The 23960-nt window shown below is 42.5% G+C and overlaps 1 protein-coding gene across 4 annotated transcripts in view; it reads left to right on the forward strand.

Annotated features, from left to right (window-relative positions):
• The window catches only part of DPF3 (double PHD fingers 3), a 529518-nt gene that overhangs the window by 421635 nt on the left and 83923 nt on the right, over nt 1-23960 (forward strand). For all 4 annotated transcript variants that reach the window (XR_003856300.1, XM_029598728.1, XM_029598729.1 and 1 more), the window contains one exon: nt 300-446. Coding sequence is in view for 3 of the 4 variants with exons in the window: in XM_029598728.1 (XP_029454588.1) it covers nt 300-446 (147 nt within the window). In the remaining variant the exon portion in view is untranslated. The remainder of the gene's footprint in view (nt 1-299; nt 447-23960) is intronic.

Raw genomic sequence — 23960 nt, forward strand, 5'->3', positions numbered from 1 at the left:
TTACTGTGTTTCTGCATAAAGCTTTTTGTGATTCCCATATGTTTGTATGAAACATATTTTAAAATTAAATTAATTTATAATTTTTTTAAAAATCATTTTTAACAAGCATTACTTGTTTCCTGTATACTGAAAGTTTAAATATTGAAAATGGTACATTTTCTGGGAAATCTAATTATTTTGTGTTTTACGTTTTTGAACTACAAAAAATAATTATGAACCACTACTGTGTAAAAACAGCATGGGGGTATAAAGGCATGAAGGTACTAAATCTGCTTTCCACCTTTCTGGTTTTGTTTTAGTCTGCGGTAAGCGTTACAAGAACCGACCAGGGCTCAGCTACCATTATGCTCACACTCATCTAGCTGATGAAGAGGGGGAAGAAAGCAGAGACCAAGAATCACGATCTCCACGGTCCCCACCCAACCATAGAAATGAAAACCACAAATGTGAGCAGTGCAGTACTTACTTTCTGTTTTGTTTTTGTAAATGAACAAATAATTTTTCTTTGTTTATATAATTAGATGAGCTTCTCTTTATTTGTTTGTCTGTTTGAGCTGTTTACTCCATAAGCCATTAGCATAAGAATTGCTGGATGTATTGAGAATGGGAAGGTAGGTAGCTGCAGCTTTCTCTGGTGCTTAGCTGAACCACAGGAGAGTTCAGAGAATGTGTTTCTGCAATGGAAGCCCAGCAGGTTAGGGGGGAGGAGAAGTGACAAGGCTTAGAAATGAAGCAGCTTCATTCCACACAAGTGTCTTAGCTAGCAAATCCATAGCCCATTGGGATGGTTATTCTGTCAGTCTATTTCCTTACTTAGTTGAGCCATTGCATTGCTGTATATTTTTCTTAAGCTGGATTCATTTTTCTGCAAGTAACCTTAAGTCAGTTGTATTATGGCAGAAATGCATGCATGCTTTGGAGTTCTTACTGTTAAGTACTGCTGAGTGTGCACCTTCCACACATGGCTAAAGGGAATCTCATGCTCAGACGTCATGCCTGCTAATTGTTCTGTAGTTGAACGTATTCCCTGGTTGGACAACAAGTTTTAGAACCAAACAGATGGTAAGTGAGCTTACCTTAAAGAGGGCTACTTACTGCAGTGCAGGAAGTAGTGTCAGCATGTTCTCCATTTCCCACAGTGGGATTTTGCTGCTTTCTGCTGCAGTACAAAATGGATGCTCTCATTAGAAGTAGGAAAATGGATGCTTTCATTAGAGGCAAAAAACCCTTTTCAAGGTAAGCTAACTCAATGCAGCTTGGGTCTGAAATATATTATCCTGCCAAAGGGCTATTTTCACCTGGCTGGAAATTAACCACCAGTATTTGTGGATGAGTTCACTTTTCTGTAACATGCAATGAATACTTTATCTATAGATTCAATCTACAAACATAGCTTATGGTCCATATGAGATCTGTTCAGAAAGTTGTTTACAGACATGCTATAGAGTATATTATGTACAGATAAAAGTGGTAGGGGGTGACGTTGCAAGCATTACTACACACAAGGGGTGTCCCAGCATTCTTCCCTGCTTTATAGTCCAATATCCACTCTTTATCAAGCTCTAATAATTTCTGCGATAAAGATTTTACAGCATAAGTACTAGCAAATATTGTTCTTGGGTATTTCAATAGACATTTAAAGGAGAATTTTAAAAGGCCTACGCGCGCCAAAGTGGGGAGATACGCACATGTCTGGGGCCGGCGCACATTGCGTGCATTTTAAGAAGTGTCTGAGTTTGCGTGTATCTCTCGGTACACAAATAAAAAAGTTTAAAAAAAAAGGGGGTGTGGGGGGTATGGGTGTTCCTGGAAGATCACTTAAAATGTACGCATAAATATTTATGCGCACAAGCACGCGTCGGGGTCCCCTACCGCATAACTTTATTTCTGTTATGGATGATGTGTAAGTTTTAAAATAAAAAAATCAGGGTTAGTCAGCGATGTTTGAAGGATCGTGGCTAATAGGGTAAAAGGGAGGCTATCTAGCTAGGGGGGTTAGGAAGTCCTATCCTTTACCAGGGCAAACTGGGAACGTACTGGGGAAATGGGTATTTGTGTTGGCGCGTGTGCCTAGCAAAATTCCTCTTCTTATGCAGAAGAAGTGGCATTTCCACGCATGTGCATATAAAATTGCATGCACATGTAAATTGTGCTTTGAAAATCAACCCGGAGCTTCTGCATGTAAAAGTGCGCGCAAAACTTGATTTCATAGATGTGGGATGGGGAAAGAATTTACATGTATACATTTGATTTTAAAAAGTATGCATGTAAATTTACTCGCACAAAGTTACAGCTGCTCATGAGCAGCTGTAATTTTGTTTATGTATGTCTCCGCATGTATCTAGCAAACCTGAATATTTGTAATTCTGTTTTGAAAATTTGGGCTAAAGTCTGTGGGTAAAAAGTACCCTCAAATTTTATCCCTATATGGGAGGTTAGAAAATGGCCCCCTGCGAGGGTAATTTATAACTATGTGCACTGGTGCAAAGTTTGCAGGTAATTTTTATCCACAGATTTTGCATACATTTTCAAAGTAAGAGCATGCATCTGCTTTGCACTTTGAAAATTATGTCAGAAAAATTACTCACATTTACACCTGCTAATTTCTGTGGGTAGGTTTTCTAAGCAAAAATACACGCATACTTTTTAAAATTCAAAAGTATTTCATAAGTGCAAGACACCTCCCCAGCTTTACCCTCGGGAACGCCTCTTCTCACTGCGGATGTAGTGGCCCTTCACGTGCAAGTTTACGCACAGGCATGGCAGATTTTCTTTCCAGATGTCATATATCTTATGTCTGCTTGCAAATTTGCACGCTCTAATCAGAACATGATCTCCGGTTTTGACAGAGCCCCTTTTGCTTAATGTCATAATAAGGTCAATATTTAAAAGCCATGTAGATGGATAACTCACATGCTTTAATTCAGTTGTTGATGACAGTGCTACTTACCCAGATCTCTTTTCAAAATATCTGATTAGGTAGCACTTTATCTGGCCTCACATGGCCACATAACTAAAAAACCTACCTGGCTATAGGTTTTTTTTAGTTATATGTAGCTGTTTTTTTAGGCTACATGTACCCAGATAACTTTAGGCTGGTATATTCAGCGGGAGGTTTCTTCCACTGAATATATGAGACAAGTTATCTGGCTAAATTTAGTTGGCTATCTAGTCCACTAACCTGCCTACTGAATATGGACCTCAATAGCTTTTGGAGGTTCAATCAGTCAGGTTGGAGGTCCAAGCAGCCATTGCATAGGCTGTTTCTAATTTCTGATAGTGTGTTTATTTGATAGGACTGGCCAATCTAGTGCTGATTGAGTGCTTTACTATTTCAGTGTATCCCAAATTGTTGTCATTTTTAGAGAAAACTTCTCAGTGTTTATCCAACAAGCCATGTAAAGCTGCTATTGGTTGCTGAGTACGGTGTCTTCTGTCTGCATTCACTGGAATGACTCCAGACTTATGCTTGGGAACTGTAACGTTTTGCCGGCCACAGGAAGGCCCTCACTCACTGCCGGCCCACTCCAACACCATGTCTCCTTTGTCATTGCTCAGATGCCGCTGCTCCCATTCATGTCCATAGGTGTGGACTCACGTGCAGTCCCTCCTTTCACAGGCTCCATAATGGGAACAGAGCTGTGATACTATTTGATGACGTTATACACACCCCACTATAAAGTCCCCAGTTGTCCACCTTGCTGATGCCTCAGCACTGGGTCCTCCTGCATTGCAGTGCATGTTGCAACTGTCCTCCATGCCTGTTGTCTTGTCTTGCCTCCTTCTTGCCTGCCTTGCCTTGTTCTCATGTCCTGACCTGCCTCTCTGTTACCTTGCCCTGTCTGTGGATTGGGCCCCTGTGCTCCATCTTGTTGTGTCCGTCTGCCTCTGCCTAACTCCTGGTTTTGGCCCCTGCTAAGGACACCGACTTCTCCTCTGGACTTCTACCTGCCCCAACCTTGGTCTGGATCTGGATACCATTGCCCGTGTCTCTAATTCGTCTGACCACTTCTTGCTGGACTCTCATCTAAGCCCTGCCAGCCTCTATAACCCAAAAAGGCTCAACCTGTGGGGAACAGGGCTGGTATAGTTGAAGCCCCAGTTCCAGTCCAAGCAAGAGCGAGTCCATTTGGTGTAGGCCTAGTAGGTCACCTGCTAGTCTGCGACAACCACACCACAGCCCAAGGGCTCACACCTGTAACAGTTTGCTGATGCCATGAACTCGGTGGACTTGTTCCCGGCTCAGGCTCTCTCAGGATTGGCTGTTTGGGTCTAGCACAGCAAGACCAGCTCAACAATATGACCAGCATTCTTCAAGGCCTGGTGGCCTGATTAGAATCCCTGAAGATTGTGTATCTGTGCCTCCACTGGCATCTTCTCCAGCTGTCCCTGCTCAACATCTAGAATCCATGCCGCACCTTCCACCACCACATAGATATGACTGGGACCTCAGGACCTGCCAGGTGTTCATCAACTAATGCAAATGCACTTTGAGCTGCAGGCCAGCAACTTTCCCATAGATTGAACTAAGGTGAACTTTATGCTGTCTCCACAAGCTGGGCCTGCCCTAGCCTGGGCATCACCACTTTAGAAATGGCTCCCCTCAGGTGGTTAAATTCCTCTGATAATTTTAGCAGGTATTCGATGACCGTGGTTAGGCTTCATCCATGGCTACAGAGCTGCTCCGTATCAGACAGGGCAGCCGCACTGTGGGTGATTACATCATCCAATTTCACACCTTGGCCTCAGAACTCCTTTGGGACAAAGATAGCCTGAATGCTGTCTTTTGGCAGTGTCTGGTGGAATGTATCAAAGATGAGTTAGTGGGTCAGGACCTGCCACTCGCATTGGAGAATCTCATTGCCTTGGCCATACAAGTAGACTTCCACTTCCAGAAGCAAGCCCCAGAGAAGGAGATGTCCCACCGACACTTCAGACTGGTGCTTAAGTTGGCCTCTGGTCACCACAACAACTTGCATGCCTTTCCCCATCCAACTCGGCAGATCCTGTCTCACTGAGGAAGAGAAACAGAGGCATCAGCAGCTTAACCTCTGCCCTCTATTGTGCAGCTCAGGGGCACTTCACCAGCAGTTGTCCCAAAAAGGACAAACTTCTGAGCCTGGGGATGGATGGAGAGGCAACCTTAGACTGGCCCTCACACTCTGCTCAGTTGCTCGTGCCAGTTCACCTCTTCTCTCAAAATACCAAGCTGCAAACCAAAGTGTTCTTGGATTTAGGAGCTGGAAGCAACTTATAGATGAGGCCTTGGTTCACCAGTACAACCTCCCTTCAGCAACCCTGGATAAGTCAGTTACTATATCCTCAGTTTATGGCAAATCCCTGTCTGGTCGCCTGCCCTTGTCCACCCTACCTATCACACTCCAAATGGGGCTCCTACACAAGGAAAATATCTCCTTCTACATCTTATCCAAAGCAGTCAATCCCATCATCCTTGACTTGCCTTGGCTCATTCTCTATAATCAATCCATACATTAGACACTCTGCAGATTGCCTTCTGGGGACCCTCCTGTCAGCAATGATGTCTCTCTTGGGTTGTCTAACTGGTAACCCTAGCTCAGACTCATTTCATACCTTCCAGGTCTTCCATCTCAGTACACAGCATCTGCTGATGATTTTAGTAAAAAATCATGTGGAGACACTGCCATTCTATAGGTCTTATGACTGACGGAATGTATTTATTTATTTGTATTTATTTAATGAGTTTTATATACCATCATTCGGAAACGTCAAAATAACGCCATCATAACGGTTTACAAAAATAAGGTTACAGGGATAAGGGGGGTTAAACAAGGGATGCAAAGTACAAACTGTTGTTAAGCATAGGGGATAATTTGTAAGGATTTAGTTCAGTTTTTTGTTTCATTTCTTATTTATGAAAACCTAGATGTGATGAATTTCATTTATTTATTCATGAGGTTGGATTGGGGAGCGATGATGTTGTGTTGTTCATTGGGTGAGTTGGTATGCTTTGTTGAACAACCACATTTTTAACTCCTTTTTGAAGGTTTTTAGGTTTTCTTGAGTTCTGAGCTTAGTCTGTAGGGAGTTCCAAAGTTTTGGGCTACCAAGGGAGATTGCTCTTTTTTGGGTTGAAGTGAGTTGATTTGAGTGTGTTGGTGGTGTTTTTAGGAGTCCCTTATTTGCTGATCTAAGGTTTCTGCTTGGGGTATGTAGTTGTATATAGGGGCTTAGCCAATTTTCTTGTTCTTCATATATAATTTTATGTAGGATGGATAGGACTTTGTATTCAATCCTGTATCTTATTGGTAGCCAGTGAAGTGAAATAAGTGTTGGGGTGATGTGGTCATGCTTTGAGGTGATGTGGTCATCCTGTGAGGATTCTTGCAGCTGCGTTCTGCAGGATCTGGAGTGGGCGAATGGTGTTTAGAGGTAAGTTGAGAAGAAGAGAGTTGCAGTAGTCTATGTTGGAGAAAATTAGTAATTGGAGGACTGATATGAAGTCATTGATGGAGAGAAAAGGTTTTAGATGACGGAGTGTAAGTAGTTTATGATAACAGTCTTTGATTTTTGTTGATATATGGTTTTTGAATGAAAGTTCTCTGTCAATTATTACTCCGAGGTTGCGGGCATGATTGATTGGAGATATGATCGAATTTTGGTTCATGAGGTTGAGCGGTGGTATTTGAGGAGAGTTGTTCTTTCTGTCTAGTAATATTAATTCAGTCTTGTCGAAGTTGAGGATGAGTTTTAAGTTGGCTAGTATTTCCTTTATGCTGTTTAGGTAATTGGCTGTTAATTTGTATGTTTCTTCTAGTGATTTTTTTATTGGGATTAATATTTGAATATCATCAGCATAGATGAAGTGGGTTAGATTCAGATTTGAAAGGAAGTGGTATAATGGGAGCAGATAGATGTTAAAGAGCGTCGCTGAAAGAGCGGATCCTTGGGGAACTCCAGTGTTTAGGTTGATTTTCTTTGAGAGGGAATCAGTAAGTAGCACTTGGTAGGATCTTTGTGACAGGTACGAGGAGAACCCTTGAAGGGTTGTTTTGTTAGTTCCTATTTCAGATAGACCATTAATCAATATGGAGTGATTTACTGTTTCAAAGGCTGCTGATAGGTAGAGCAGGATTAGAAGGTAACTTTGGCCTTTTTCAAAACCTTTGAGTATGAAGTCATTAATTGCAAAGTAGTAGGGTTTCAGTGTTCAGTTGCTTTCTGAAGCCAAATTGAGCAGGTAGGAGGATGTTGTTTTCATCTATGGTCAGTGAGTCAAGTGTGGACAACTTTCTCAATGATTTTGGCAATGAATGGGAGGTTTGATATGGGTCTGTAGTTCAGTGGGTTTTCTGGATCTAGATTATTCTTTTTTAGAATGGGTTTGATGATTGCCAATTTTAGGCATTCTGGGTAGTTTCCTTCCATGAGGGAAAGGTTTACAATTTTAGTTAATGTCTTGGTTATTGGTGGTTCGAGATTTTTTATTGTTATAATGAGTATGGCGTCAATAGGGTGTTTAGCTGGGTTCACTTTTTTAATGATCATTTGGATTTCTAAGGAAGCTGCTGTTTCAAAGTTGGACCAGGTTTTTGTTTGAATGTTCAGTAATTTCTGGTCTTGTGAGTCATTTTTTAGGTTGTTCTTTATGAGGATTTTGATTTTTTCATTAAAGAAGTCTGCGAAGTCATTGCTGTTGATCTTTGGTGTTGAAAGTGATTGATTGTCGAAAGATGATTTTATTAGGCTTTTTACTATGTTAAAGAGCATCTTAGGGTTTTGTTGGTATTTGGTTATTTTTTTGGTGTAGAAATCTTTTTTTGTTTTATGGATGAATTTTTTATATTCGGCTAGTTGTGTTCTGTATGCATTTAGTAGTGTGGTTGTTTTGTTTTTTCTCCATAATTTCTCTATTTTTCTGAGTTTCCTTTTGGCTGCTTTGATGTTTTTGTTGTACCAGAGATTTTGATTTTTTGGTTCTTTTATAATTTTTGTTATTATGGGATTTATCTTATCTGCTATTGTTTTCGTTATGGTGATCCAGGAAGATGTTGCATTTTCTGTGTTTGATAGATCTATATTTGTTAGTTCAGTTTGAAGATTTGCTTGAAGAGTTTCAATGCAGAAAGGTGGCGATAGGAGAAGGATTTGATTGTGTTTTTTCTTGTGGTATGTTTATAATTTGAAAATAGATTTGTGTGGATGATAGAGTGGTCTGACCGTAGTATTTTTGATATCTTCGTTTGGTGGTTAGACCAAAAATTGGTATTGATGAAGATTAGGTCTAGTGTATGACCTGCTTTGTGCGTAGGGCCATTGATAATTTGATTGAGACCCAGTGATGATAGTGCATCAATGGTTGAGGAGCAGGCAGGCGAGTAGGGGGTAGAGTCAATGTGTAAGTTGAAGTCACCAAGAATAATTATGGGTTTGTTAATAGATAATTTGGTCAGGAAAAATTTAATAAGTGGTGAGCAGGTGATTGACCTGGTCCTAGGTAAGATGCCCCCTAAGGGCAGCATCCACCCTCTATCTGCCCCTGAAACAGCAGCCATGTGTAGTTACATCCAGGAAAACATGGAGCAAGGTTTTATCTGCCCTTCAACATCTCCTGGAGGGGCAGGATTCTTGTTTGTGGGCAAGACGTATGGCTCCCTCAGGCCGTACATTGTTTATAGGGACCTCAATACTATAACCTGCAAAAACAGATATTCACTGCTCCTGATTACGGAACTGTTCGACTACCTGCATGGGGCATGAATCTTTAAAAAATTAGATTTCAAGAGAGCCTACAATCTCATCTGGAAACGGAAGGGGAATGAGTAGAAAACAGCATTCAACACCCGTGATGACCATTATGAATATCTGGTCGTGCCATTTGGCCTTTACATCATCCTTTCCATCTTCCAATATATGTGATCAATGAGATCTTCAGGGACCTCCTTTACTCTCATGTCGTGGTATGTCTGGATGATATTCTCATCTTTACTTGTTCCCTGACACAGCATTGTGAGCATGTGAAACAAGTACTGCAGAGACTCCGAGAGAATCACTTATATGCCAAACTCGTAAAGTGTAATTTCGAGCAGGATGAACTGCTGTTCCTGGGCTATATTATCTCCCATTGTGGTCTGTACCTAGACCCAGAGAAAGTGAAGACAATTCAAGAGAGCCCCAACCTGTCTAGCTCAAGGCCTGCAATGATTTCTTGGCTTTGCCAATTACTACCAGCAGTATGGGCATGGATATTCCTCTTTGGCTGCCCCTTACCGCTCTTACAAAAAAGGGCACTGTCACCAGACATTGGTCTGAAGAGGCAATTCAAGCCTTCTGTCATTTTCTGCAAGCATTCCCCAGAGACCCCTGTCTCTGACACCTGGATCCATGTAGACTCTTTATTGTGGAGGTAGATACCTCTACCACTGGGGTAGGAGTTGTCTGCTCTCAACACAACAATAAAGGAACCCTCATGCCTTGCTTCTTCTTTTACAAGAAATTCACTTTCACCAAAAGGAGTTATACCACTGGGGACAAAGAGCTCCTGGCAGTGAAACTGACTCTGGAGGAGTGGCGTCATCTATTGGATACCCAGTCAAGATTTTGCAGATGGTAAAAATTTGCAGTATCTTTAACAGCAGCAGTACTTAAACCCACATCAGGCCCAGTGGTCTTTTTCTTCAACTGCTTCGATTTTAAACTCTGATACCGACCAGCAGAAAAGAACTAGTGAGCTGATGCCCTTTAGCACTCCTTCAAGAAAGAGGATTCCATAGAACCTCCTCACCACATCATTGATCCAGCAAGAATCATAATCACCACGGCAGTACCTGTCTCTCCCAGGAAGACAGTGGTTTCCAAACACCTGCCCATGATTCCTAACTGGCAGATCACTCTGGAGTCACCAAAACTATGGAGCTGCTTCTTTGCCACTACTGGTTGCCTCAAGTAATGTGTAATGTGCAGCATTATGAAGAGTCCTGTCCCAATTGTGCAGTTAAGATGAGCTCCCACGCTGACCCTTGGTGGCTGTTACAGCAATTGTCAGACCTTGAGAAACTCTAGATTGATGTGGCTATTGACTTCATCACTGACCTTCCTCTCTCTAATGGCTAAACTTCCATTTGGGTCATGGTGGACCGATTCTTGAAGATGGCTCATTCTTTTTCCAGCATATTTTCTGACTCCATGGGTTACCTGAACACATCCTCTCAGATCAGGGAGTGCAATTCACAACTCACTTTGGAAAGGCCCATGCAAGAAGTTTGGAATTTTTTGGACTTATCTATGTATCACAAATCCTTAAGGGATTCCTGTGGATCTGTCAACAAACGGCAGGATAATTGGGCATCTCTCCTCACCTGGGCAGAGTTCTACCACAACAACCATGTTGGAGACTCCTCGGTATCATCTCCATTCCAGTTCGTATTTGGCAGACATCCACGGGTGCCACTCCCTATTTCGATAACAGTTCCATGCCACTCAGCTCACATCATGAGCCAAGACCTTAAGGAATTGTGGCAAAGGACCCAGCAACTCCTGACCTCAGCCACTGAGAAATACCATAAACAAGCAAGCAAGAAACCCCAGCTGGCAACTCATCTCAAATCTGGAGACTTGGTATGGCTAAGTACCCGCCACTTACAACTCAAGAATCCATCTATCAAGTTCTCGCTATGGTTTGTTGGGCCATTCCCAATCATTCAACAAATTGGACCAGTGGCTTATCAACTAAAGCTGCCACCTACCCTCAAGGTTCACAATTTGCTCCATGTCTCACTTCTCAAACCTGTACTTTTGCTATGGTCCTCATGAGATCCCCCAAACCACTGTAGGTAAATTCAGAAGAGGACAGCGAATATGAAGTCCAGGATATCCTCAACTCCCGACAAATCTGGAACAAACTCCACTACCTCATTGCATGGAAAGTATTCAGCCCTGAAGAAAACAATTGGGAACCTGCTGCCAATTTTCAAGCCCCCCAACTCACTACAGAATTCCATTAACGCTCTACTCAGAAGCCTGGGAAAGGACTTGGGAGGATACTGTAACCTTTGTCCAACAGTGAGAAGGCCCCATGACTGGCTGCACTCACCGCCAACACCACCAGCCCGCCCTGATACCATGTCTCCGTTGTTCTGGCATAGACGCCACTGCTCCCATTTACGCCCATATGCACGGGTGCATGCACTCGCCTTCCTTTTACAGACTCCGCAGTGGGAACATATCCAAGGCACCATTTCATGATGATGTCCATGCCCCACTATAAAGGCCCCAGCTATCCACCTTACTGACACCTCAGCATCAGATCCTCCTGTGTTGCAGTGCACATGCTACTTTCCTCCTCTTTGTCCTGCCTTGCCTCATTCTTTTGCCCTGACCTGCCTCTCCGTTACCTTGCCCTGCTTGTATCTTGGCCCCTCTGCCCTATCTTGGCCCCTCTGCCCTATCTTGGCCCCTCTGCCCTATCTTGTCATGTCAGTCTGTCTCTGCCTGACTTCTGATTTTGATCCCTGCTACCGACACCGACTTCTGCTTGCCCCAACCTTGGCCTGGACCTGGATACAGATTGCTCGCTGCCTGCCTGGACCTGGATACCGTTGCTACTGGCAGCCCTTACCTCTGCCCTTGTCTCAGCTTCATCTGACCACTTCTTGCTGGACTCTCACCTAAGCCCTGCTGGCCCCTGAAACCTAAAGGCTCAACCTGTGGGAATGAGGCTGGTATAGGTGAAGCCCCAGCTCTACTCCTAGCCAAAGCGAGTCCACCAGCTGTCGGCAAGGGCCTAGTCAACCATGCCACAGCCCAAAGGCTTACACCCATAACTAAAACCTCTGTCACCTGTCTCCATAATTGCTGCACTCTAAAAGCCCATTTCTGCTGGTAAAGCACTGTTTTTACCACAGAAATGGCTTTGAAAATTACCCTCTTAAAAGAAGGTTTTCAAAAGATTTCACCTAGGTAGTTGAAGAGTTACCCAGGTAAAACCAAGGGCTAAAAGCTGCCTCTATCAACTCAGGGAGTGGAAGACCTATCTCAGGATTTAAACTGGGGAATTTCAACATGGCAGAGTACCGTAGTTGCCACCTGAGCCTCAAGGCTGGCCTTGGTAGTTTATCTTTGAAAATTAATTGTAAAGTATATGTGCTAAAAGGACATATGTACTTGTATTTTGTAATTGTGTGGGCTACTCAATATTACTCCCAAAAAGCATGAATGCAGTTTGAATGACTGAAGTGTGGACTCAAAAGGACATTTCTAAAACAGAATGCAATCATAGTTATTTCTAAAATCCCTTTTCCTGGTAAGATGGGGGATGGGGAGGGGAGAGAAAGCGTATGGTGCCATTGAAATGAACTACAATAGGAAAAGGCAGTGTAATACCAGATGCAAGCCTGGGGAAAGTCATAGTGAGACTGAAAAGGTTATTAGACCCCTACTGTTAAGGTGATTAAACCCCTATTAAAGAGATGAGTCAGATTTTCAGGTTAGGGGATTTGCATATGACAACCCCCTATCTATTACTGTTGAATTACAATGAATATTACATCACAGACAACTAATGGCAAAATCCTAAATTGTAGAAATGTGACTAAAAGGGATTGAAAGACAGTCTTATCAAACAAACAGATCCTCACCCTGAATGAAAAGCTGGAGTCTAAACTCTTGTGGACCTGACCTAAACTGAGAAAAAAGGACTAGGCAGGATGAGAAAGTTTCTATTTTTTCTATAATCCTGACTGGGTTTTGGCCTTGTGTCTGATGGGAGGGGGTCCTTTCATGCTGATTAATAGCAGATAACTGGTCATGGACTTGGCTGAGCTAGAATAATTGAGAGCTATGATTGTGAAACAACGAGCAAGCCCAGGGGCAAAGGGTGATTATTGAAGGTAATGGTTTACCAAAAAATTTGCTGCATTCATGTGATTGAAAATAAAAAGAATTTTGAGATGCTCAGCAGAATTATATCCAGTTTTCTCTCAAGCTTAAAACCTCGGCACTGAACCATTTTATGTACACCAGACTGTAAAACATCTATTTAGCTTTTTATATATATTTTTTAAAACTAGAGTTAAAATGATTTTAGGTATTTGAAGAAATCAGGTACTATTAGTCTTACCTAAGCTTTGCAGACAGAAAGCACCAAAAACGTGCTTTATTAATGAATAGATCCCATGGAAAACAATGGGGCATGCATTCAATAAAATAGTGCCTTTTTGAATAGGGGACTATAGTATTTCTGTAAATTTTACATTTTTGTGACCTTAGGGGTACACAAAACATCTAAAATTCTTGAAAATAATACAGTGGTCATAAGAGTTGAGAATCAGTGCCCTAGGATACAGTACATCCTCCTATTAGAAGGTGCAAATTGGAAAACCGAACAAACTGAACTGTTACAGATACCTACATAGAAACATGCAAGCAGATGATCTAATTTCAGTCGCACATGCAAAACACAAATAGACCCTTCCAAGTACAGAATAAGTCACTACAAATTAGAAATATGCAGACAAAGGCTGAACTGAAAATCCCCAAAAGCCAGAATCTTTCAGCAGTGCCACACCAGTTAAACTAAGAGAAATGAATTTTCTCCTGTATTGTGCAGAATACAAAGATATCAGAGATGTTCATTTTGACAGAGAAAATGAAACACTTCCCACAGAAGAATTAGTAGGAAAAACTCCTGGGAGAACTTTTATATACAGCTTTCCTCATCTAAAGAGACCTAAGGTGGTTTACAACAAGAATATAAGTACAATAAGGAAAGGAGGCTCTAGAATGAGGGGTCATGGGGATGAGATGATGAAATGGGGTAGTCTCAGGAGGAATCAAAGGAAATCTTTCTTTATAGAGAAGGTGGTGGATGCATGGACAGCCTCTCCAAGGAGGTGGTGGAGAAAAGGACAGTATCTGAATTCAAGAAAGTTGAATTCTCCCACCTCAGCGCAGACTCGCAGTCTCACAGATTCCTGTGTCATGCAACTGTGGCAGATTTTCCCCTCTGCACCCAAACTCCTCTCTCTCTCTCTCTCCTGCCTAATACCAAGTCACTCTTCTCCAGCCCTCCCCCACAGCACCAAGCCCCTGCCCCATCCAGCAACAAAGCAGATATAGGTTCCCCCTGCCTGGCACCATCCAGATCCCATTCCAAAATTCCTCCATCCCAACCACTCCCCTCCCTTTCCATTAAAGAAGGTTCAGGTCCCTCCTTTCACGAGTCAGGCCCCTACCCAGGCCCAGCATCTGACCCACTCCCATACTCCCCAAATCCTCCTTTCCCACCTTCACAAATCAAACTCACAAGAGCCAAAGCAACCCCGCAACAGACCAACCCAACCCCAAGCCTGCCAGCCAAGCTGAGTCCTGGGACCACAATTCTTGCCTCATTTGTAGTGCTTAATTACCACCACACCCCTGGCAAAGTGGGCAGAGGATATCTGTAGTGGTGGAGGTGGTTGAGGGACAAGGTCTGGCTCCCAAGCCCAACTGCAGCTGTAGTTGCTCATCCATGTCTATAGCACTGGTAGCTTCCAGTCTGAGCTCTGCAAGCGCAGTGATAAACCCCGCTCCAGAAACAGCACTATAATTTGCAGTGGCAGCTGGCAGGGCAAGAGAAGACACATCCACAGCATGCAGTGACAGCCGCAGCATGCGGTTGGTGTAGACTCCTCTAGCTCCCTCTACTCTGACTGTGCCAATTACTTTCTCAGCTGACTTTGCCTGTTCTGGCCATTTTATGGTTAGTGTTGGTGGTGCACGGCACACCTATTTTCTAAGTTGATGGTGCCTGTGCACTCCTATTTACTATAGACATTATTCTCCTGAGCAAGTCATGAGACTAGTTGAGCTATAAACCTAATCAATGGAAAGCCTTGCTACTGAGGAAAAAAGCCTCCAGACATTGGCTGTGCAGAAGTGGAGTTGGATCCCCAGAGGATGAAGGCACCAGCAGCTAATCAGGAGTTGGAATGGATCTTCTGTGAGGACATAGACTCTAGTGGCTGATCAGGAGGTAATGTTGGTTCACCCAGGAGGGCATAGACTCCAGTGGCTGATCAGTACACCCTCACTCTCCCAGACACAGGTCTCCAGACACACACATACCCACTCTAGAAAAATGCCCACTCATGTTTTCAAGTCTTGACTATTGTTGTTATCTGTTAATTGGTCTTCCTGCATATATTACTAGACCTCTTCATATTTTGCAGAATTTGGCTGCTGCTTGTCTATCTAACACACCCATCCATGAACATATTACACCTGTTTTGCAATCCCTTCATTGTCTCCCTGTTTCCTATTGCATTCAATATAAATGATCAATCACTGTCCACACCATGCTGAGCAAGGTCTCCTCCCCATGGATCTCCCCAGTTCTGAAACTTTATACACCTACATGATCACTACGATCCTCTAACCAAGGTCTCCTTGACATACCTTCTGTAAAACTTTCTCATCTCTACGAAACTAGGGTGAGAGCTTTTTCAGCTGATGCCCCTACTCGCTCTGGAACTCACTCCCGATAGAACTGAGAAGACTGAAAGACACTAAGTCCTTTAGAAGAGTCCTCACGATTTACTTACATGCTGACCTAAGTGATGGCGTATAACATCACATAGCCAGCATGTGCCCTGAACCATGGAAGGGTGGGTAATAAATATTTTAAATAAAGATGCCCAAGATGCCCTTCACACATAAACCCCCCACTCCCGCGCATACTATCTCAACACACTCCTCCACACACATGCAAAAGCTCTCCCACATACACCACATACCCCCACACATTTCCCCCCAACACATTCCCATCCCTTACACAGTACTCCACAACCCTCTTCACACATACATACCCAGATGCCCAACGGAGGCACCTACAAACGCACAGCAATACAGATACTGACACTCAGATGCATCTGAGCTTAATCATTGTTCATCTGTGTAGTGTGTGTGTCTGTGTATATGTATGTGTGTGTGCCTAGGTATGCCTGTAAATGTAGCTTTTCTTGCTCTTAAAAGTTTGACTGGACACCAGAATATTTTGTGGAAATCGAGCAAATTGGGCTATTGCTTCAGTTTTGTTCTAGGCCAAGCAGTTGGGAGTTGGGGGAGCAAAGAGGGGGAGGGCTTTTAGAATGGAGCATGTGCCAACATTCCACAGCATCGAACTGGCTCCCATAACCACCACATTCCTACTTAAGGCCATATACAGACAAACATACAAAGCTTCTCTTCCCCTTCCCCTCCTTACCCCCCATAGTTATGATAAATAAAACATTTTGCAGCAAGTGGAACACTATGCTGAAGCATAACATGTACTCCATACGTAATGTAAGAACCTCATCATCCCCTTCTACAAATTTGTGTTGAAAAGGCTTCCCAAAGCCATACCCTCTGCATGCTTTCCCCCCTTGTTTCAACTGAAGATTTTTTAGATAATTATATTGTAGACTCCTTGAAGAAAAATGTTGCTCAAGTGGGTGGAGACCCATACGCATCTGCCCAGAGATGTTATATTTATGGTTGCTGTAGCAGGCCCGGAATTTGGCGTAGGCAACCTCCTCCAGCACCAAATTCTTATAGATGGCAGAGCATCGCTGCCACTGTCATGCCTAAATTGGAGCCTTCTGCCGCAGTGCCACTTCGTCATCTAGCTGCGCCTGAAGATGAAGGAAAAAAAAAAATCAGTGTGGCGCCTTCAGCAGCGCTCGCGTGCTGATGACACTACGAAGCCCTGCTTCTTCCTTGCGCAGAGGCTTCCTGGTACCATGGGAAACCCATGTGAAAGAGAGGCGCAGGATACATTAGTCTGGGAGGGCTACTGAAGGCCCTGTGCTGAATTTTTTTTTTTCTCCATCTTCAGGTGTCGTGACTTGGAGATGAGGAGAGGGATTTGGGCAGGAGGGATCGTCCCATATGCCCTGCAGCAAGAAGGGGAGAGTAGCTCCCCTTCCCCATTGCCTATGGGTACATGCTGCCTTAATTTGAACCTGTGGTTTTAAAAGTAAACTATTAGTCGCAATATGATTTGCACAGTATTTTTCTTATCTATGACTACATCCCTTCTTACTCTTTCCTCATTTAAGCATGCATATGCATGCACTCTCAGAAATTCAAGGATGCCTTGTTCTCTGTTATCCTGCACAGTCATAACCCTCCTGTGTAATGTACTGCATTCTATAATTTCTGTTAATCTTGCAGTGACTATTAGTAAAAGCGAGTCTTACTGTACCCAAGAGGAGGAGGAAAAGGAGAAGGAGGCAGCATGCGGCACCCAAGCAAATGTATTAGTCGGGTCTGTTTCAGATTGTACTCCCTCATCCTCTTGTGTGTGTTACTGAAGTTTCATTTTTGAAATAAGTAGAAGACTGATAGTGCTAGTTAGTGTCAGACACAATTCAGCTTTTGACCGTTCAAGAGTGCTGGCTCTGCTCTGCCCATGCATTTCAGTTTCTGGGCTGGACTCAATCCGTATTACTGCTGCTGTTAAAGAAAATCTCTCTCTAAATCCCGCAGAATTCTTTGCGGGTTATGATGCCTTTTATATGACCAGCATAACAATTATTTTAAACAGTTGTTGTACATGAGCTTTTGAGACAACATACTTTTTAAGATACAGCATCATGCCAAAAAGAAACCCATAATGAAGATCATGCTAATTCTGATGTGAGCAGATGTGTGCAGGAGATGGCTGAGAGCACTAAACCTGTTATGATCCGTGGTTTCATGTGGAAAATTTAAGCTAAAATCTTCAGGAGGACAACTTCCACTTCTCCATTTACATAGTAGGTGAGAGTGAAGGGAGATCAAGAGGCCATTTTGTTCAGCCACTTGGCCATTCCTCATCAGTTTGTATTAGCATTGATTGTGTTCCTTTCCTCACTCAATACTGTTTCTGCTGCTGCCTTTCATGGCAGTGTTCACTATACCATAGCCAGAGATCACTAGCACAGCCAGGAACTATTCTCATTAAAAAGAAGATGGTGGGGAGTCAGAATGTTATAACCTTCCTGTAAATACTGCTGGGCATTGCATTATGAATTAAATGTGACAGCTCTGTGGTAGCGCAAGGTCTGTGCCTCAGGGATCCTTTCTGGATGAGCTGGAAAGTCAGGGGAAAGAAGGGAGGGGTAACCGAGCGACAGTTAATCAGCAGCCCACCGAATGCACCATATACAGAGATATACGAGGGAAGGTTGTTGTTAATTCAGCAGAGTGCTTGAGAAATGCTGTGCTCACATCCCAGTTAAAAAAAAAAAAAAAAAAAATTTTGGAAATGTGTCAGTGATGAGAAAACAACTGGACATAAGCGACACAAGTGTTTGGATATAGAGGGACAGCACTGAAATATGGTCATGTTTTAAAATCTTTCCTTTTGTAGCAGTAGAGGCTTATACCATCACTGTATTTGACATTAGACACTGGGAAAAAAAAAGTGCTGACCCCTGCTGAAGGGCATATCTAACTGTGAGTCCCATGATTTGTTAGCTCAGCAACGGACGGGCACTGTTATCCTTTTGGTGTAAACCTCCATGCAGCCACCTTTGTCCTTCCCACCCCATATGGTAATTTTCTCCATTTCCTCTATCTGCCTTTCACATGCAAGCAACATAGCAAATTTTCAGCATCTACTTTCATCCCAAAGAGAAGCCATGAGGGATATTGTTTGGGGGTAATGCCATTAATTCACGAGCAGACTTGTAATGTAGAAGCAGCCAACTATATTGCCTTCTCCCTCCCACGCACCTCCGCATCCTCTAAATGGCAAAAGAAAAAAACTCAGCCGGACAAACGACTTCTTGACATGCAGTGTTCCTGCTGATCCAAGGGACTGCAAATCAGCCTGGGCTTGCTTTCTTAGCCTAGGAGTTTTTCATATCTAGAAGCCTCCAAAAATAAGAGGGTGGAAGCAATTGAAGTCCATTAAAAAATAAAAATAAAAAAATAAGAGGGTGATTATTATTTTAACTTAAAAACATGAAATTAGTTGTGGATTTGACTGTATGGAGTATTTTAATCTTCCAAAACTTACAAATTTAGCTGAATCCATGACTAAAACTTCTAGAATGTTCTCATGTTCTGCTCTCTGCTACCAGTCCATGCATGTGCTGGCTAGCACACAGCCGATGCTATGGAAGGTGTGGAAGAATAAGCCCTGCCGTACGTGATATACCACTCCATTAAGAAAAATGATTTCACTCTGTAGATATTGATACAAACATCACACAGCTGCAGTGGTGGGTTGCAGAAACAGGGGCATATCCACTACTTGGATGTTTATTTTTTTGTTAGGACAGTCCGATACTGCTTTCAGCCAGCATCTTCTCTCTCATCCCTCACATTACTTCTTACTTACCTATGAATGGCATTGTGTATGATGACTACATACTTTTGCAACTACCCATATCCCTATCTGTGGTACTGCCATCTGCCAGCTTCAGTTCATACTGGCAGTCTCAGAATTTTACACAGGAAGTAAGCAGCATCCTTTTTGCAAGGTGGAAAGGTGAGGAATTGCCGGGTAAGGCTGGGTATAGCCCCATCCCTATTACTTGTCACCAAGGTATCCTTTAAGATTTCCGAGCTTGGAGTCCCTTCCATGTACTCGCTTCCTTCACACTGGAATCCCGGGGGTCCTTGCAAACAAAAGAATGTTGCTTATTTTGAGGCAAGGATCCTGTGTAAAATTCCGAGGTTGCCAGTATGAACTGAAGCTGGCAGATGGCAGTGCAACAGACAGAGACATGGGTAGCTGCAAAAGTATGTAGCCATCATACACAATTCCATTCATAGGTATGCTGTGTGATGGCTCTTCTTTTTTTTTTCCCCCTCCTTTTTCTTTTATTCTTTGCTGATCCTTCTTTCGGTGGATGAATTCTAAGCAGAGGAATCAGGATGGCTGCCTGGAATTGTTTACACTTGAGAGATAAAGCAGTGACAGGTGGCAAGACCAGAGGCTGCGGGAGCCTCCAATGCCGTTTCCATGACAACTTGCCAGACCTGTGGAGGGCTAAGGTTTGTCATTTAATGGGGGGAGAGAAAAGAAAAACAGAAGAGTGATTTTTTTTCCCCTCCAGTGTACAAATTAGATATTCTTAAATAGTAAAAAAGAGAGCCCACAATCCCCAAACTGACAAGAGTTTGTAGGCTATAGAATCTGAATTTGAACTGAGCGATGAACGGAACATTCTGAGTGCATTGAAGTGCCAACTGAAATGGATTCTGTGTTCTGTAATGCAAGGCATTGTTCACTGATCTGTGTTTTAATGTGGTTTCTTGTTCTTAGAATTTGTGGCCTAAGATTAACAGAAGGGATGAGCCTCCCTCTACCTTCCCCTAAGGCCCAAGGGATGATTCCTCCATTAGGTGGCGTACAACTCTGTACAGTCCTCATTTAATCTTCTCCACGAAGCTTTTGAAAACAGATTCCAGCCTGATTTTAGTTTAAAAATGTTTATTGACAAAGGAGAAAAAAACGCCAGATATACATTTTACATTGATATTTTTTTTTATACAATTTCCACCCTCCCCTCCCTCAACCCCTTCCATCATATGCAAAAGAAGAATGACATAATCAAAAAGCACATCAAATATCACAAACACACCCGCAATAAACTGAAAATAATAATCTCCCAATTCTGTTACAGACAGATTCTGTCACCACTTCTCTCCACCCCTACATTGCTATACAGAACAAGCACTCTGGGACAGCAAGATAGCTTCTGACCAACTGCACATAATACAGAGACCTAATTCAAAAAAGTAACAGATATATGAATACCAGAGTGGTAAAGTTATCACCTCACTTCCAACTCTGGGTGAAAGTTGTTGAATATATGGGTCCCATATTGGAAGAAACTTAAGCTTACTCTTGTAAGATTTTGTGATGGCTTGATTTTCCATTTGCATTAATCTACGCATTTTGGGCCAGATTTTAATACCTATGCGTGGCGTACATTTGTGCGCGCAACCCGGTGCACAGAAATGTAAGCCCGATTTTATAACATGTGCGCGCAGCCACACGCATGTTATAAAATCCAGGGTCAGCGCGCGCAAGGGGGTGCACAATAGTGCACCTTGAGCGTGCCGAGCCCTTGGGGAGGCCTGCTGGCTTTCCCCGTTCCGCTCCGAAATCGGAGCGGCCTCGGAGGGAACTTTCCTTCTGCCCCCCCCACCTTCCCCTCCCTTCCCCTACCTAACCTGCCCCCCAGCCCTACCTAAACCCCCCTCTAACCTTTATTTTATGTTGCGCCTGCCTCTGGGTAGGCGTAGGTTGTGTGCGCCGGCCGATAACCGGTCCACGATCCCGGGCACAGCACCAAATGGCTGCTGTGCCTGGAGGCTACGCCCCCACCCCACCCCGCCCCTTTTTTCAAGCCTCGGGACTTACACGCATCCCAGGGCTTTACACGCACTGGCGGGCCTTTTGAAAATAGACCCGGCGCGCATAACCCCTCTATGCGCGTAAATCCTCCCGGATTTGTGCGCGTAGGGTTTTGAAAATCTGCCCCTTTGCTCCTGCAATCCCAATAAGAGAGTGAGGATGATTCACACCAAACAATAAGAATCACTTTCTTCCCCATAAGACAGGCTTTCCTTAATAAGAGAGCAGACTCTTTACCTCTGACTGACAGGGATGTAGCTATATCAAAAAGAACCCCCTCCAGCGTAAACACCAGTTTTTGATTTAAAAGAGATGGAAAATATTTGCAGATTCTGCCCCAGAAATGCTGGATAACAAGACAGAGCCAGAAATAATGACCCAGTGTACCTCTATGCTGGTGATATTTAAGAGAAAGGTCAGAGTCTATACCCCTCACTCTATACAACCATGTGGGAGTTAAATAAACTCTACATAAAAATTTATATTGTAATTCCCTTAAATTTGCATCTGCTGACAGCTGAGGTATGCGAGCAAAGGCCGTAGATATCTGAAGCTCATCTAAGGCTATTGATAAATTAGATTGCCATTTACTCGCTAGATTAGCAAAACTAGTCTTAGGTCCCAAAAGCAGTATAGCTTTACGGGTAAGGGACACCCTCATTTTCTCCTAGTCTCGATTTGAAAGAAATCTTCGATCTGCTCCTGGAAGGTCTTCTGTAAAGTTAGCCACTTGAAGAGTTCTAATATTTTTTATTATATTTTTATTGTACTGTTTTATTAAAAATACTGTTTTATTAAAAATATTAAAATATTTTATATATATTTTTAAATATATATAAAATATTTTAATATTTTAATATAAAAATATTAAAAAATACTGTTTTATTAAAATACTGTTTTATTGTAACTGCTATTTCCTCTTCTATCACATGTTAATGTTCTAAGTATTTCTTCTTTTGTCACACCCTGTTAATTGTAAACCGGCATGATGCGACTCCCATCGCGAATGCCGGTATATAAGAAATGCAAATAAATAAATAAATAAATAATATAATGCTGTAGTTGAAGAAAAGCGAAAAAATATTTAAGATGTAATAAAGTAGATTGTAACTCAAAATAGGGTAATATTTTCCCCTGAGCATCCACCACTTGTGACACCCAGTGTAAACCCTGTACAGTCCAATGAAGAAAGGCTCCAGAATGCACTCCCAGAGAGAAATCCAAGTTACCTTGGATGGGGAGATATCCCGATTCTCTCGGACTATGTCCCAACTTATGACAAAGAAACCCCCAGGCCCTCCAAAATGAAGTTAGTAAAAGATTACTTCTTAAATTCCATGGCAAATTGTCAGCTTTTGTATAAATAAGTAAGCTGATAAGGAGCTATCATACTTTTTTCAAAATCCAGGGGTATGAATTGAGAAGAGTTAAAGACCCAATCTATGATATGTTGCAACAGACATGCCATATTATATTTATTTATTTATTTGGTTAGCTTTTCTATACCGGTGTTGGTACATACCTTCACACCCAAACCCTCTTCTTTCCAACTGCCCACCATCTTGTCTACAGAAATTCTGGCTGTTTTTCCCCTCCAGAGAAAACTTGAGAGCATAGCATACATGAGCGAAACATCACATTTTTGTAACAATATGAGAATTGTTTGTAAGGCATAGAGCCACTGGGGCCAAAGAATCATTTTAAAAACATTCACTTTGCCAGTTAGAGAGTGGCAAATCACGCTATGCCAGAAATTTAGTCTTCAAAGTCTTTAGTAATGGCAATATATTTGTCATATAATGTATCCAAATTGATTGGAAGGCCCACTCCCAAATATGTAAACAAATCCCCTGGCCAACGTAGTGGGAACTCCTCTCCCCAATGTAACTTAAGGGAAACTTGTGATACCATCACTTCTGACTTAGGAAGTTTAGTTTGAAGCCACTAAAAATCCAAATATTGAAAATTCTTCCATCAGGGCTGGCAGTGACTGGCAAGACTTACTCAAATGTTTCAGAAGATCATCCGCAAATGCCACAATTTTAAACTCTTTAATTCCCATCCTAAGCCCCGTAATATTATCATTTTGGTGAATTCTCAATAAAGGTTCTATGGACAAAATGAATAGCAAAGGAGAGAGGGGACAACCCTAATGAGTACCTCTTATAATAGAAACTCTGTAGTGGGACTACCATTCACCAGGATTTGCTCCCTAGGTTGTGTATACAGTAGCCGGACCACATTCAGCCATAAATCTTTCAGGCCAAAATGCTCAAGTACGTAAAAAAGGTAATCCAATGCTACCCGGTCAAAGGCCTTGACTGTATGAAAACTGATTAGCATTGAGGGAATATCATGGCTCTTGCTCCAATGTAAAGAAGACAATGCCTTCCTGACATTCATAACAGAATGCCTTCCTCGAATAAACTCAACCTGATGTTCAGCTATCAATTCTGGTAGAAAGATTGCTAGGCGATCTGCAAAAGTCTTAGTCAAAAGTTTCAAATAAAAATTTAAAAGAGAGATTGGCCTATACGATTCCAGCAAGAATGGATCTTTACCCTTTTTTGGCAATATAGTAATCATATATTTTTGGCAATATAGT

This window comes from Rhinatrema bivittatum, chromosome 4 (genome assembly GCF_901001135.1).
Source record: "Rhinatrema bivittatum chromosome 4, aRhiBiv1.1, whole genome shotgun sequence".
In the NCBI taxonomy this organism is placed as follows: Eukaryota; Metazoa; Chordata; class Amphibia; order Gymnophiona; family Rhinatrematidae; genus Rhinatrema; species Rhinatrema bivittatum.